Source organism: Phodopus roborovskii, unplaced genomic scaffold (genome assembly GCF_943737965.1).
Source record: "Phodopus roborovskii unplaced genomic scaffold, PHOROB, whole genome shotgun sequence".
Lineage (NCBI taxonomy): Eukaryota > Metazoa > Chordata > Mammalia > Rodentia > Cricetidae > Phodopus > Phodopus roborovskii.
In genome coordinates, this window is record NW_026126588.1 from 22,068,406 (window position 1) to 22,083,233 (window position 14,828).

Here is a 14,828-nt window from a genome sequence, read left to right on the forward strand (position 1 = left end):
CGGCTCCCCGCCCACCCCGGAAGCCCGGGCTCGGCTGGCCTGGCGCTGCCGATCGGCGCTGGTCCGCGGTCCGGATCGTCCCGATCGTGTGGCTTCCGCGGTTTGGTTTGCGACGCTGCCGTGCACCGCTGCGCTTTACGGCCGCGGGGCGGGGCGGGGCGGGGCGGGGCGGGGCGGGGCGGGCAGCTCAGCCGGCGCCAGGGCCTCGGAGCCGGGCGGCGGAAGTTGATGCCCGGCGGCGGCGGGGCGGGCGCGGCGGCGGGCCGGCTTCTCCCCGCGGCGGACCCGAGAGGAGCGCGGGAGGCGGCGTGGCGGAGCGGCCCGGCGGGCGCGGGCGCGGGCGCGGGCGCGGGCGGAGGCCGAGGCGGCGCGGCTGGCCCCGGGCCTGCGGGCGGAGGCCCCGCGGCCAGGATGAGCCTGAGCCCGAAGGAGCTCTCGAGCCTGCTGAGCATCATCTCGGAGGAGGCGGGCGGCGGCAGCACCTTCGAGGGCCTGTCCACCGCCTTCCACCACTACTTCAGCAAGGCCGACCACTTCCGCCTGGGCTCGGTGCTGGTGATGCTGCTGCAGCAGCCCGACCTCCTGCCCAGCGCGGCGCAGCGCCTCACGGCGCTCTACCTGCTCTGGGAGATGTACCGCACCGAGCCGCTCGCCGCCAACCCCTTCGCGGCCAGCTTCGCGCACCTGCTCAACCCGGCGCCGCCCGCCCGCGGCGGACAGGAGCCCGACCGGCCCCCGCTCTCAGGTACCCGCCCCAGATGCGGCACGCACTGCGAGCTCACCCGCTGCCAAGACTCAGCCTGTGTGTAGAGAGGATCGGGGATGGGGATGGGGATGGGGATGGGGGGGAATCAGAAGTTCCCAAGTTCTGTCTTTTACAAAGTTCACTGCGATCCAAATGATCCCCCTCCCTTCGCCCCCACACCGAAAGAGCCCAAGGGCGGTACAAAGGATGCCAGGTGCGGTTCGTGCATTATTTTAAGGCCCCGGGGTGTGCGAGGTTATAGCCGGTGACACCGAGTCTATCCCCCCCCCCCGTTCACACACACACACACTCACACACACTCTCATACACTCACACGACAGAGACAGACACACATGCACGCACACACCCGCTTGAGTCTCAGGGTAAAGAACTGGGTACTGAGAACCTGAAGAACTGGCAGGTTGGAAATCCGAATGAATTACACAGCATCTAACGACTGTTGCAGCCACCGGGGCTCTTGTGGGCCGGGATGTCACGTGGGCAGAGATGAAGCCTTCCAATTCACTGTTGGAAGATGAGAGATTTTGTAGACTGTTTACTTTCGCAGCATTGCTGAGGTCACACGGAGATTACATTTGAGGATGCCTCCCTTACTTTACTTTGGTGACACGGATGCACAGGGTCACCCCGCCACCCCACCCCACCCCACGAGCCTAGCCCAGGACTCTAGGTCACCTATCCATCCCCCAGCCCTGTCACAAGGCTGCACTTTAGGGTTTTGTTTGTTTGTTTGTTTGCTTTAATTTATTTTTATTCTATGTGTGTTGGTGTTTTGCCTGCAGCAGGCAGGTCTGGGTGACGGAGTCAGAGGGTCTGCAACTGGATTAACAGACAGGTGTGAGCTGCAATGTGGGTGCTGGGAATTGAACTCTGGTCCTCTGGAAGAGCAGCCAGGGCTCTCTCAACTGCTGAGCCTTCTCTCCACGTCCCCTAGTTTTTTTTTTTTTTTTTTTTTTTTTTAATAAAGTATGTTTAAACTGGGCTGTAGAGTTTCTGAATGCTACCTTAGTAAGCTTTAGCCTTGCAGGGATTGAAGTGTTTGATCACAGAAACTTGAGTTATTAAAGCCATAAGTTTCATTGACACTTCTGTAGATCACCAATCTCAAGTGATACAGTTGTGTATAGACTTTATATTTGATTAACCAGAACACAGTTACACTTACTTTATAAAAATAGCATGGTGTGGCAAGTAGCAAATGCTGTTTTACCAGATTCAAGTTAATTTTTTTAAAAAAGTAACCATTGGAGAGAAATCGGTATACTTTTTATTTGCAGGGTTTTTGCCTCCTATAACTCCACCAGAAAAGTTTTTTCTTTCCCAGCTGATGCTGGCACCCCCAAGGGAACTTTTCAAAAAGACACCTCGACAGATCGCACTGATGGATGTTGGAAACATGGGACAGTCTGTGGACATTAGTGGCCTCCAGTTAGCCTTGGCAGGTAATGGTCATTTGGGCTTTCTTGTCTGCTTGAGAGCTTTTACTTAAAATCAAGATTTAATTACTAGTTTTAAAATTTACCCTTTTTGCCTCTTTCTCTCCCCCTCTTTTGTTTGTGGGTTTTATTTTGTTTGGTTTTGTTTTTTGTTTTTGGAGGCAGCGTTTCTTGGTGGCTGTTCCTGGCTGTCCTGGAACTTGCTCTGTAGACCAGGCTAGCCTCTAAGAGCTCCTCCTGCCTCTGACTCCCAAGTACTGGGATTATAGGTGTGCACACCCAGCTCCCATTCCCTTACCCTGAATCCCCTCTTTCCTTTCTGGGTTCTGTGTGTGTTTTGTGATGTTTCCAGCCTATTCTTTCCTGCTACCGTCCTGCTGTCTGCCCTTTCTCAGACCCTTTCACTCTAGCTTTCCATTTTCATTTATTTACCTTTCTTACCCCTTCCTTAAAGCCTTTTGTTCCTAGTCTCCTGGAATTTATACTCACGGCCACATTGCATATACAGATCTAAGCATGCCAGAAGTCAGAAGAGGGTGTGGGATCAATCCCCTGGAACTAGAGTTAGGAATGGTATGAATGGTTGTGGTTCACCATGTTGGTACTAGGCATCAAACCCAGGTCCTCTGCAAAAGCAAGTGTTCTTAACCACCAAGCCATGTCCAGTCCCTAGTCCTCTGTTTAAAATGTCAGAATCTGAAACATGGCTTAGTATCTTATGGACTTATAATACATTCAACACTGGCAATGTATAGTCACTTGCCTATTGCTGTGATAAAATGCCATGATCAAGGCATAGTTCAGAGTGCTGAGACTATCGCCATCATGGTGGGCGACTGTAGCAGCTGGACTAGCAGGCTGAGAGCTCACCTTATAACCCATAATCAGGGAGCAGAGATAAGCAAAGTCAGAATGGCTTGAGTCTTTAAGCTTTCACAGCCTGCCCTATGACATACTTCCTCCAGTGAAGCCACACCTAAGCCCCCAAACAGTGCCACCAGCTGGGGAGCATGCCTTCAAATGCCAAAGACTGTCAGACATTTCTCATTCAAATCACCACAGGCAGCCAGACTTCAGGCTTAAGAAAAAAATCAGTAATTTCCAGGCGTGGTGGTATGCCCATACCCTGCTAAGGGAGGGTAAAATGAGATCCCTTAAGCCCAGGAGTTCAAGACCAGCCTCAGGTGCTGGCTTCTCACTGACCTGCCTTTAGTTTCATTCACTGATGCACTTTACAGCCCCTCCTTCGTGTGCATACCTGCGGTTCTCACTTTGTATATCCTTGAACTTGACACTCAGAATAAATCATACTGTACTCTGTACTTATTCTGGCATCCCTCTGTAGGGTATGATTTGAGAGAGGGGTCAGTCCGTGTTGGTGATTTTGTAACCCTTACCAGTGTTGCCTTACACTTACATACTGATTCCAAGCGTTGGTTGTTAATTTTCCACCAAGTTTGTGAGTGTGTAATAAGATCTTGTATTTTAACTGGAGGTGTCCTGGTTCCTAACAGCTCTTCAAATGTTTATTCCATTTATATTTTTTGTAAAATCATTAGTCCTTTTTTCCTTGTTGGGGTATTTTTATGTTATTGTCTGGTTTATAGGAGTTAAAGACATTGATTTTGTACCCCTGTTCTCAATTTTAAAAGCCCTTTCTTTCTCCCCCAGTCTCAGATAGCTAAGGCTGGCCTTGAGCTCCTGGTCTCCTGCCTCCACCTTCCGAGTGCTGACCTTGCTGGTATCCTGCCTCGGGCCTGCCTTAAGATCTTCCTGTCTGAATCTCTTCCAGAGCGTCAGTCTGAATTGCCCACCCAGAGTAAGGCCAGCTTTCCAAGTATCCTCAGTGACCCGGACCCAGATTCCTCTAACTCTGGCTTTGACAGCTCTGTTGCATCTCGGATCACAGAGTCTTTAGTCAGTGGACTGAAACCTCCTATTGAAAGTAAGTGTATGTGCACTAACCATATCTTCGGGTTCACTCTAGCAGCACTGCGGAACTTTTCAGTTCTGATGAGAGACTTCCTGCCTTGCTTTAGAATATAGCAGAGATGAATGGTAAAATTTAGTCATTTTTAAAGCACTTATACACTGGGATGTTTATTACTTATCTGTTATATGCCTGCCTGGAGATGGAAATTCGAATTTTACTAATGAATCTGTCCGTTTGTTTTTGTTTTAATGAGACAGGCTCTCATGCAGTGCCAAGTAGCCTTGCAAACTCCTGTGTTCAAGTCCTCATTCTCCTGTTTCTAGCTCAATAGTGCTGGGGTTACTGAGCTGTTCTTTTTTCTTTTATACCAGGACCACTGTGTAAAAGAAACATAGAAACATACTCCTCCACAGCTAAGCTACGTCTCCAGCCCCTGAGTAGGCCTTTTGCAACTTCCTGTCTAATAGATTGTTTTATACTTTTAAAGATTTATTATGTATATATAGTGTCCTGCCTGCACTTATGCCTCACGCCAGAAGAGGGCGCCACATCTCGTTACAGATGGTTGCGAGCCACTGTGTAGTTGCTGGGAACTGAACTCAGAACCTCTGGAAGATCTCCAGTCCCTATTTTATGCTGCTTTAGTGATCTTAGCTTTATTTTTTGTCTCACTGACTAACTGGTCAGCCCTCATTCTGCTGTAATTGGAGGGAAGAAAACCCTCTGCATTTGAAATAAGCCTGCTTCTGGGCGGTTTGATCGGCACACTCTGCACAGGCACAGGAGCATCATCTCCTCAGTGTGGCCTTTCCAGGCCTTGGGGACTCACAGCCTGCCTTCCATTTGTCACACAGTGCTTTCCCTGCTTGAGGCTCCAGCTAGTCACAAGCCTGTCTCCAGCTCTGTGGCACGTGGTGGTGGCTTTAGGAGACGGGGTTTCCCTGTGCGTCCCTGGCTGTCCTGGACCTTACTTTGTCCATCAGGCAGGCCTCAGACTCAAGAGATCCACCAGCTTCTGGGTTTGATTGCATGGTCCATCAGCCAGCTGTGTGTGAGTGAGGGCAGCCACACCTTGATGTCCCTCCCTCACATAAGGAGTACTTCCTGTGAAGTGCTGAAGGGTGAGTGGTCTGAGAGACAGGAATTCATTCTGGCGATGCTGGAGATGTGTGCTTGCTGACTTTCTGGAAGGCTAGAAGCAGCCAAGTGGGGCTGAGAGGTTTTTTTGTTGTTGTTGTTGTTACAATTTAGTAACAATTAACTTGGTCGTATCTCCTGGGTCTTCCGTGTGGTTTATCATGCAGGCAGGACCCATAGCTGGGTACATAGATGGGTGTCTATATTGGGATTGTTTTTTGAAACAGAGTTATATAGTGGTACTTTAAAAATAATGGAAATAAAAATCTGCCAATTTGGCATCAGCATCCTTAGCCTAAGTGGACATACTTGACTTAAACTTCATGCACAAGATTTCCTCTTTCCAAAAAGCAGACTTGGTCCCGGGTGTCTTGCTGGTTGTGTGTGTTTTCTTAGTTATAATTTGACTGTTGGAAGCTGGGGTTTATCATGTGTATGTCCTTATTAAAGGCACCCTTGCACCTCATTAAGTGAAGTGCACATAAGCATGTGCAGCTGTTAGCTCACTAATACAGTCACGTGTTACTCTCATTGTAGGCCACTTCCGGCCAGAGTTTATCCGACCACCACCTCCTCTCCACATTTGTGAGGATGAGCTGGCCTGGCTAAATCCGACAGAACCCGAGCATGCCATTCAGTGGGACAAATCAATGTGTGTGAAGAACAGTACCGGTGTGGAGATCAAGCGAATCATGGCCAAAGCCTTCAAAAGCCCTTTGTCGTCTCCGCAGCAGACTCAGGTGTGTGCCCACCAGTGTCCCTCCCGTCTGTGACCCATCGCAAGGCATTCCTCCCATTTGTGATAAGTCAGCAATCGGGATGGTGTGAGCCAGCAGGAGGAGACGATCTCTGAAGCTGTGTTCTGGCTTTCCTTATTTGGTAATTTTGCTGTGATGAGACCCAAAGTCTGAAAATGTCTCGACTCTGATCATTTTGCTCAGGGAGGGCAGTTAGAATACGAAGGGACTCTGTTTGGGCACTGCCCCAGGTGCGCATCAGCTAGGCACGTGGTCACTTGAGGCTGCGTAGAGTTACTAATGCTTTATACACAGGTCCAGGGAGTGCAGTAGGCTTTAGTTTACAACATTTAGTGCTGGGCTGAGCTATCTCTCCTGCTGCCCAAGATGACAGACAGCTGGAGCAAAGACACCCTGTGTGGTAACGGACAGGCTAGTGGGAAGATCCTGTGTGTATGGGTGTCTTGTCTGCACCCATGTCTATGCACCATACGGGTGCAGTGCCCACAGGTGCCAACAGAGGGCACCAGACCCTGAACTGGACACAAGTGTGAGCCTCCGTGTGGGTGCTAGGGAGCAAACCCTGGGCCTCTGGGAGAGCAGCCAGTGCTCCTGACTACCAGAGTCTACCAGCCTCCCCTCAAACGTGTTTGCAGTGATGTGATAGCAATTATTTGTAGTTTCAGTTAGCAACTAGGCAGTCATGAAACAGTCCAGTGTGGAACAGACAAGCCGATAAAAGAAGATAACAGTTGAATGGGCTTGGTGGGTGTAATCCTAGCACTGGGGGGGTAGAGATTAGATTGACAGTCAGGAATGTAAAGTCGTTCTCCATAGACTGGGAGCTCAAGGCCAGCCTGAGCCACAGGGAACGTAGCCTCAAGGTAAATTTTGTGTTTTTTCTCTATTGTTTTGGAGCCTGTCCAAACTTGCTCTGTAGACCAGGCTGGCCTGGAACTCACAGAGATCTGCCTGCTTCTGCCTCCTGAGTGCTGGGATCTAAGGCGTGAGGTACCACTGCCTGGCAAGATAAATGATTTTTTAAAAGAAAAAGTATGTATTTGAACAAGGAAAACAATTTCCCCACCTCTTGGAATTGCACAGTGTGGGTGTAACTTCTGAACTGTAAAATACAGGTAGAAGACTAAGTGTTTCCTATTCTGGTAGCCGCCTGCCTCGGTGCTTGCATTACAGATGTGTGTTGCCACACTCAACTTGGTTTGGTAATTAGGATTTTAAGTGTGACACTATTATGGTCATGTAAGACTGTCATGTCTACAGGAAGAATGACCAGTGCATTTATAAACTGTCTTCTATTTTCTTATCATCACAATTCAAACCTGAAACTACATCAAGACAGAATGAACATGGTTTGAGGGAAGAAATTTAACAGATTAACTCAGATAAACATGGGTTTGCATGCAGTCTGATGTGACTGAAGAACCTCTCCATTTGGTTTTCTTTAGCTCCTTGGTGAGTTGGAAAAAGATCCCAAACTTGTTTATCACATCGGCCTTACTCCAGCAAAACTTCCAGACCTAGTGGAAAACAACCCTTTAGTGGCTATAGAAATGCTGCTCAAGCTAATGCAGTCGAGCCAGATCACGGAGTATTTTTCTGTCCTGGTCAATATGGATATGTCCTTGCACTCGATGGAAGTTGTGAATCGGTAAGTTTGCATGTTCCACCAGAGGTGTAGCATTCAAACCCTGATTAAATTACCTGGGAATCTGAAAGGCTCTAACAGGTTTTTGTTTTGTTTTATTCTTTTTTTCCCTTTCCTGATACCGTTGGCTTAAACCAATCCTTCGCCGCATGTGAATTTAGCTTCTATCTGTAGGAACTCAGTTCTTTCTTCACTGTCTTTTGTGCCCCTACAAATTCAGGTATTACATTCCTTGGCAGCCAGTACCAGTGTTGGACCTGGGCATGCAGTCCCAGAGGCTACTCCCGGCTTCTGTCCTTGTTACGGTTTTCTCAGTATCCGCGTAGCCCTGGCTGGCTTCGCCATCCTGGCTCGTTGGCGGCCATCAAGGGAAGGGTGCATTCCCTACTGGGTGTTTTCATCCTTTGTTTTCTTTACAGGGTAAATTATGAACTAAATGTACTTAGTACTTATTTTTCTGAGGTAGTCTTTACTTTTGTTGTTTTTTGAAAGAGGGTTTCACAGCATCCTGGCTTCAGACTCATGGCAGTCCTGTTCTGTGAACCTTGGGTTACGGGTGTGAGCCAGATCACATTTTTTTTTAACATCTGTATATAAGTTGGCAACTATTTAGGAGCAAAAGACTGTGTTAAGTCACCTGGGAGTGGGAGAGGAAAGGAAGTGTGAGCTTTCAGAGTCTCTGTAAGCATCGGGTCCCTGGCGGGGCTGGCTGGCTACTTGTTGAAAACAAGCCACTTGCTTCTGCCTCCCCTCGCTGTGGCTGTTTTTGCGTTGGCTGAGTTCTGCCATTGGAAGATTCTCCCTCTCTGCATCCCTGCAGTGGTTCTTTGGCAACGAAGCCCGAGTCCTGCATGTTTTCTGACACCCATTTTCCATTCCCAAGGGCGAGGCAGCCTGGCTGCTGGTGCTCCCTCCAATCTCCGCAGGCGTAGTGCTGGTGGCAATTTTCTCAAGGTACTTCAGTGCCTTATGTTTTAAGGTCAAATAGGTTTAGAAAAGGCAGCATGTACTACTCACCTTTTCAAAGTTTGTAGCAAAAGGTTTGCAGTAGCCAGCCCTATGTCCTAATATTTCCTGGGTTGAACTTGAACTCACTGTAGAATTCTTATCTGACTCCATTTCTTTTCCTTTTTTTTTTTTTTTTTTTGGGGGGGGTGGTTTGGTTTTTGGAGACAGGGTTTCTCCATGTAGCCCTGGCTGTCCTGAAACTCACTCTGTAGACCAGGCTGCCTCTGTCTCCCAAGGGTTGGGATTGGTCATGCACCGCCACGGCCTGGCTCTAACTCCTTTTCCTATTATTCCACTAACTCTTTGGAAACGGCTTTCTTGGGCTGAGAAACTCTTACGCTTGTTACACAGCTGCTGAGTCATCTTCAAGACTGTAACTCAAGACTGTGATGGTCAGTTCCACGCCTGTGGCTTGCTCAGTTCTCACGAAGGCCTGTTCCCTGTCACAAGGAGCTTTCAAAGGCTTCCCCAGGTTCACATCACCAGCTTAAAGCCCCTTTAGTCTGATTGTGTCTTGTGCCCTTTGGCCCTTCCTTCATCACAGACACACTGTCCAGTGCTTACACTTACGGCCTTTCTGAGTTTTGCTGAGGCGGAGCTCAGGAGGGAGGAAGACCATGACTGATGGTGATTCAGCCAGGAACACTCGGGGACATAAAAGGACACTCATTGCTTAGCGGGTTATTAGAGAGTGTACTCGTTAGTAGAAACAAGTGTCAGAGGTTGATTCAAAACTAGAGAAATGGGTCACATAAATGTTTACTAGGTGACCACAGGGAAACTTTGATTTCATGTTTACAGTTCTCAATATTAACAAATACTGTTAACAGCTCAAATTTTCTTTCATGAAACAGACTAACTACAGCTGTTGACCTACCTCCTGAATTTATTCACCTTTACATATCAAATTGCATCTCTACTTGTGAACAAATTAAGGATAAATATATGCAGGTGGGTAGTAGAAATGTTTGTAACATTATTATCCATTAGGAAAATTCGTCTCTAAAACTTGTCCCTTTTTCTTTTCCAGAACCGTCTGGTGCGTCTTGTCTGTGTGTTTCTCCAGTCTTTGATCCGTAACAAGATTATTAACGTGCAAGATTTGTTCATAGAGGTACAGGCCTTCTGCATTGAATTCAGTAGGATACGGGAAGCTGCAGGCCTATTCCGGTTACTGAAGACACTGGATACTGGGGAAACCCCTTCAGAGACCAAAATAGCAAAATAAGACCTCACCAGAACTTCCCATTCTATTGCTCAACTGTATTTGGATTGGTGTTTGAACCTGTTGAAACGCTTGAGTGGATTGCTTGCTTTAAGAAATATAAATGACACTATTTACTTAAGCAAAATTTCCTTTTTCTTAGATGAGTTTCGCATGGGTGAATTTTGGTAAGAACTTGGGGAAATGTATCTTAACTCCCTTGCTGATGACAACACATGGGAGGGAGTTACTCTAAAAACAGTTATTGAGCGAAAGGAGGTACAAGTATTTCTCTTTTGAATTTAAAACAAAGTACCTTTACAAAGTACCCACTTTTTTTTTTCTTATTTCTTTTCTTTCTTTGAAGAATAACTAGAGGTTTCCTAAAAGCCAGGAATCCTGCTTCTGCAGCTTCTAACACAAAACATGTTCAATGAGAGTAAGCGAAGACAGAATTTATGGTCCAGTCTGTGCTGAGCAGCTGAGTGTAGTTATTAAGCAGGGTCTGAACCAAGGACATACCATTTTTTTTTTTGGTGTTTTGTGTTTTCAAGATAGGGTTTCTCTGTAGGGCTGTCCTGGAACTTGACTAGGCTGATGCAGGCTGTAGAACAGGCTGGCCCTGAACTCAAGAAATTCACCTGCCTCTGCCTCTTGAGTGCTGAGATTAAAGGCATGTAGCTACCACTACCACCTGGTTGGCACACACTTCTTGGGCCTCTAACAAACATGGGTATTCTCAGGCAGGAACCTTTTGCTAGGCTATAATAGCTGGAACTTTATTCTCTAATTATGATAGTCTAAGATGGGCATGGTTTTTGTTGTTTTATAGACAAGCTGGCATACCAAAAGGGTGTACCCTAGATGTCTGTTTGGTGGGGAGGTGAAGGTCAGTTACTGGAGACAATGGTGCCTTAAATTTTTTCATTTTTACCCAGGGCCTGTTTATGTAGCCCTGGCTGTCCTGAAGCTCACTATATAGACCAGGCTGGCCTTGAACTTAGAGACCCTCCTGTCTCTGCCGCTTCCTGTGTGTCCTGGGATTAAAGGTGTATGCCACCACATCCAGCATTTTAAAAACATGTCTGACATACCTTTTTATCCAAATAAATTAAGAAAAAAAATTCCTCTTACAGAGGCATTTCTAGAATAGACTTACAGGGATAGAATCTGTTCTCCAGCATTTGGCAAGAGTTAAAGGAAGCCAAGCTTCAGAAGTCTAGAAGATATGTGATGTTCTCCTTATCTTATGGTTAGAGGAATGAGCCTTGAGCCAGCTGACTTCTCTCAATGTCCCAAAGTGGCCACCACCATTTTGCAGATGACACTGGGCAAGGAACAGCACACAGCCCAAACTGTTTTAGAATGGCAAGTGCAGACTCACTGTGGGAAATGGCTCTATAGCTGACCAGCCTGTCTACCCTGTAGTCCAGGGTAGCTATAGGTACAGCACAACACACAATTGAAAACTTAAGATTATTATTTCAGGGAAAGCATATGTGTGCATTTGTTTTTAAAACCTGATTCTGTGGTTGAGTGTGAACTTTGTAGATGACAAGGACGGTTTCCTGAAACTTATTTACTACGGAAAGCCTGTCACAGCCCTGTCACAGCCTTGTCACGCTGACACCAGGGGTCAATTCACTACGTTCACTTTAACTTAGCTGCCAAGACAAATGCAATGCGTCGTTGTCACGCCCCCCCCCCCCCCACGCTTGGAAAGGGGCTCATGCAGGGAGAGCTACAAAGGAAAAGGAAGGCACACACAAGTCAACAATGTCTGTGCCTCAGAAAGCACACTGCTGGGGCACAGGGGAAACCAGTGTCCACGCAACAGAATTCTCAGAGACGGGCCCTACGGCGAAGAGGTGAAGACTGCAGTCTCCACATTCACGGGGAAGAGGAGCTGTGCGTGGTGGACATCAGACGCACAGTTCAAGTCTGTAGCTCCACTAGGTTGCTCAGGGTTAGCATGTTGACACTGGACGCACACCTGTAATCCCAGCTGTCGGGGTCTACTGAAGCAGGATTGCTTGAACCCAGAAAGTTACGGCCAGCTTGGGCATCAAGTTACCATCTCTAAGAAAGTATGGAGGACTATAGTCTTGAGTGAGCCTGAATAACCACCACTTACTTGTAAGTGTAATTAGATGAGTTTAATTTAACGTAGGTTAAACATCATGACATTTTTAAGTTCAACTTAAATCTTCAAGTCACCTGTAAAAAAAAAAAAAAAAAAAAAAAAAAAAAAATTTAATCAGTAACGTTTTAAGAGTAGTAGAAGAAGTTGTTTTTAAAAACAGATTTTGGAATCCCAAAATATAACCACTTAATTTTAACGGCATTTATTACTGACTCAGTCAATTTTACAGAATTGAGGTCACTAAGTGTGCAGTGCACATTCTCATTTGCACACTGCATCTTTGTAGGTGACATTTCTATAGTAACTGGGTCTCAGTCTATGATCCATGTGACACTACACTATATTCTGAGTGGCTTTTGTTAAACAAGGTCATTTCTTTATTTGAGAAATTAGTAATTAGGAAAAAGCTCTTACACAGTCATCAGACCTTAGCAACTGCTTACTAAGAGAGACTGTACATGCAATGTCATCCTGCTTTTTCTGCTAACTACTACTGTGCAAGATTTACAGAAGGTACTGGCACAAGCTTGAGATTCATTAACTACATAGAAATATTGCTTTTCTTAGACTTATTAGCCCAGCATATAACCTACTGTTTGTCAGAAAAAAAAGGGGGAGGGGGATTTGTTTCTCGCATTTTCTATGAATGGGCACAGATACTTCAACTCGTGATTCTGTTCTAGACTCCGCTGAGGCGAATGGGGGCGCTACAGACAGCACTCTGATGAGGGATTAAAACCCTGGTATTTGGGGAATGAAATGCTCACAAATGTTTCTGACTGACCTGGAAAGATGGCATAGGCGGCTTCTCTAATGCAGTGTTGCATCAGAAGAGCTCATCACATCACACCACAAAGCTGTCTGCTTCAAGCCAACGCTAGTGCTCAGGGAACGGCAAAGCAACGCTTTCCTGACCTGTAACAATGCCCTCAAGGTGCAGCTAATAACAGATATGCACCGATTAAACCTCATCCTTCCTTGAGCAAATAATATCAACTTGCCCCAAGGAAATTGCTGCCATCTTATTCTGGAAGGGCTACTATGACTTTTACAACTCCAGCAATCCTTGATCTGATGAGTGTCTGTCTCTAAAGGTACACTGACTCTGCTTGGTCAGGGCAGTCAGTCTAAGACTGATTATTTTCTAGAATGGGAAGGCGTCTCCCAGCCCCTCCCACTCGAGAAGGCGACCACAGGCAGGAAGCTTCCTCCCGCCCTGGAGTTTGATACTGAGGTCAGACAGTGATTCGCTTCAGGAGGTTTTGTCATCGCGTGCCCACATGGAGAGCAAACTGTTGATGGGGACGCTGCAATTCGGCCTTTTATTGTCATCATTCCTCAGCAGCCACAGGTAGAAAGGTTTAAGACCCCAGTCCATTCGGCATGTGGGAATGAATTACCTGCTAAGGGAGACCACGTGGTCACAATCCATACTGCGGAGTGAAAAGCCAGGAGCCGCACAGCAAACCACCTTCTGGGACATGGACACTGCTTCTTCAACCGCTGCCTCCAATCTTCCAAACACCATCGGGTCAGAAGTGGCCCGCACGCTTGTCACCTCACCACTGGGAAGGCAGGGGACACGAATCCAAACTTGGATTAAACAGTGAGATGTTATGAGTAGGTTTTCCCTGCCGGCCTGGACCCACCGTGGCACCAGCCCTGATTAACAGAGACTCTGTATTAGTTATAAAGCTGTTGGCCAGTTACCTGTTTCTTATCGGCTAGCTCTGCCTTAAGTATTAACCCGTTTCTATTAATCTAAGTATTGCCACGTGGTCTCATCTTACAGGAGAGTGGGGCTGGCGTCTGGCCTCTCCAGTCTCTCCATGCTGACTCCTCACTACTTCCTCTTCCTCCTCGTCTCCTAGTCCCTCCTTCCTTTCCTATTGGCCAACAGTGCTTTATTCATTAACAAATAAGAGAAGCATATTTACAGAATGACATCTCCCATCAGTGAGACCTGCCTTAAAACATTCTTCAGTAGAGGTTAAATGATTAAAAGCCAGCTTCACTCGCTGTAAGACTGATGCCAGCATTTCCCCTGGTATGTCTCAGAAGACAGCACTAATCTACTTGACAGAGATCTTAATAAGAAAGATTTACTACTTCAACAGCTCATCATATTTATCTGGTTGTACATTTCTTTCAGTAAAATTCACATTTTACTATGAGTAGCTAGAATCAAACTGTAGAAAAATAGCTAAGACACTTTCACATCTTAGATATAGCTCTAAGGATGAATTTAAGCCTTTGAAATTATACTTTCTTGGTGCTGACCTGGGGCAGCCCTTGATGCTGATGCTCTCTGCCTGGGAAGATGGCGGTGTCACAGCACTGCCCCAGGGCCAGATGTAGGAGACGTGTCCACATTTAACACTTTTGTATGTGAAACTGTCTGTTATTCCTCTATACAAAGATCTCAAAATTGTACTGGACTCATTTTTTAAATGATGTCAGTTCCAGGGAACTAATGAACCTTACTGGAACAATTCCTATGTATTATGGAAGCAGTATGTTTATATAACATTCCAATACACCTATGGTTGCTGACATACACTATCCCATTTTGTAGAGCCCACTAGTTCAGTGACTACCGAAACTGAGAGCATGTGCTTCAAAATGGACCTACCTTCCACACAGACATGAATTGAAACACCTACAGCCAGACTTTTGGAGCGTATTCAGGCCATGCCTCTGGTGTTTAGAGAAGGGCCTTTTTCGGTGTTCTCCATCCTACCATTTCTTCTGCATCCTCTCCACTGTACCTGAAAATAGGACTATCAATGACCTAGGTA

At 46.7% G+C, this 14,828-nt stretch overlaps 1 protein-coding gene and 1 non-coding gene across 2 annotated transcripts; one reads left to right on the plus strand and one right to left on the minus strand.

Annotated features, from left to right (window-relative positions):
- The first annotated feature begins 225 nt into the window (after positions 1-225).
- Positions 226-9,924, plus strand: Cnot11 (CCR4-NOT transcription complex subunit 11). The gene is made up of 7 exons (XM_051204387.1): positions 226-745; positions 2,044-2,208; positions 3,995-4,147; positions 5,810-6,012; positions 7,476-7,678; positions 9,538-9,634; positions 9,714-9,924. The coding sequence occupies exons 1-7, from the start codon at positions 229-231 to the stop codon at positions 9,909-9,911; spliced, it is 1,536 nt and encodes a 511-aa protein (XP_051060344.1). The 5' UTR covers positions 226-228; the 3' UTR covers positions 9,912-9,924.
- Positions 9,925-13,258: 3,334 nt separating this feature from the next.
- On the minus strand, positions 13,259-13,373 carry LOC127236820 (small nucleolar RNA SNORD89). The gene has a single exon (XR_007835802.1). It is a non-coding gene; the product is annotated as a small nucleolar RNA SNORD89 (small nucleolar RNA).
- Positions 13,374-14,828: the final 1,455 nt, after the last annotated feature.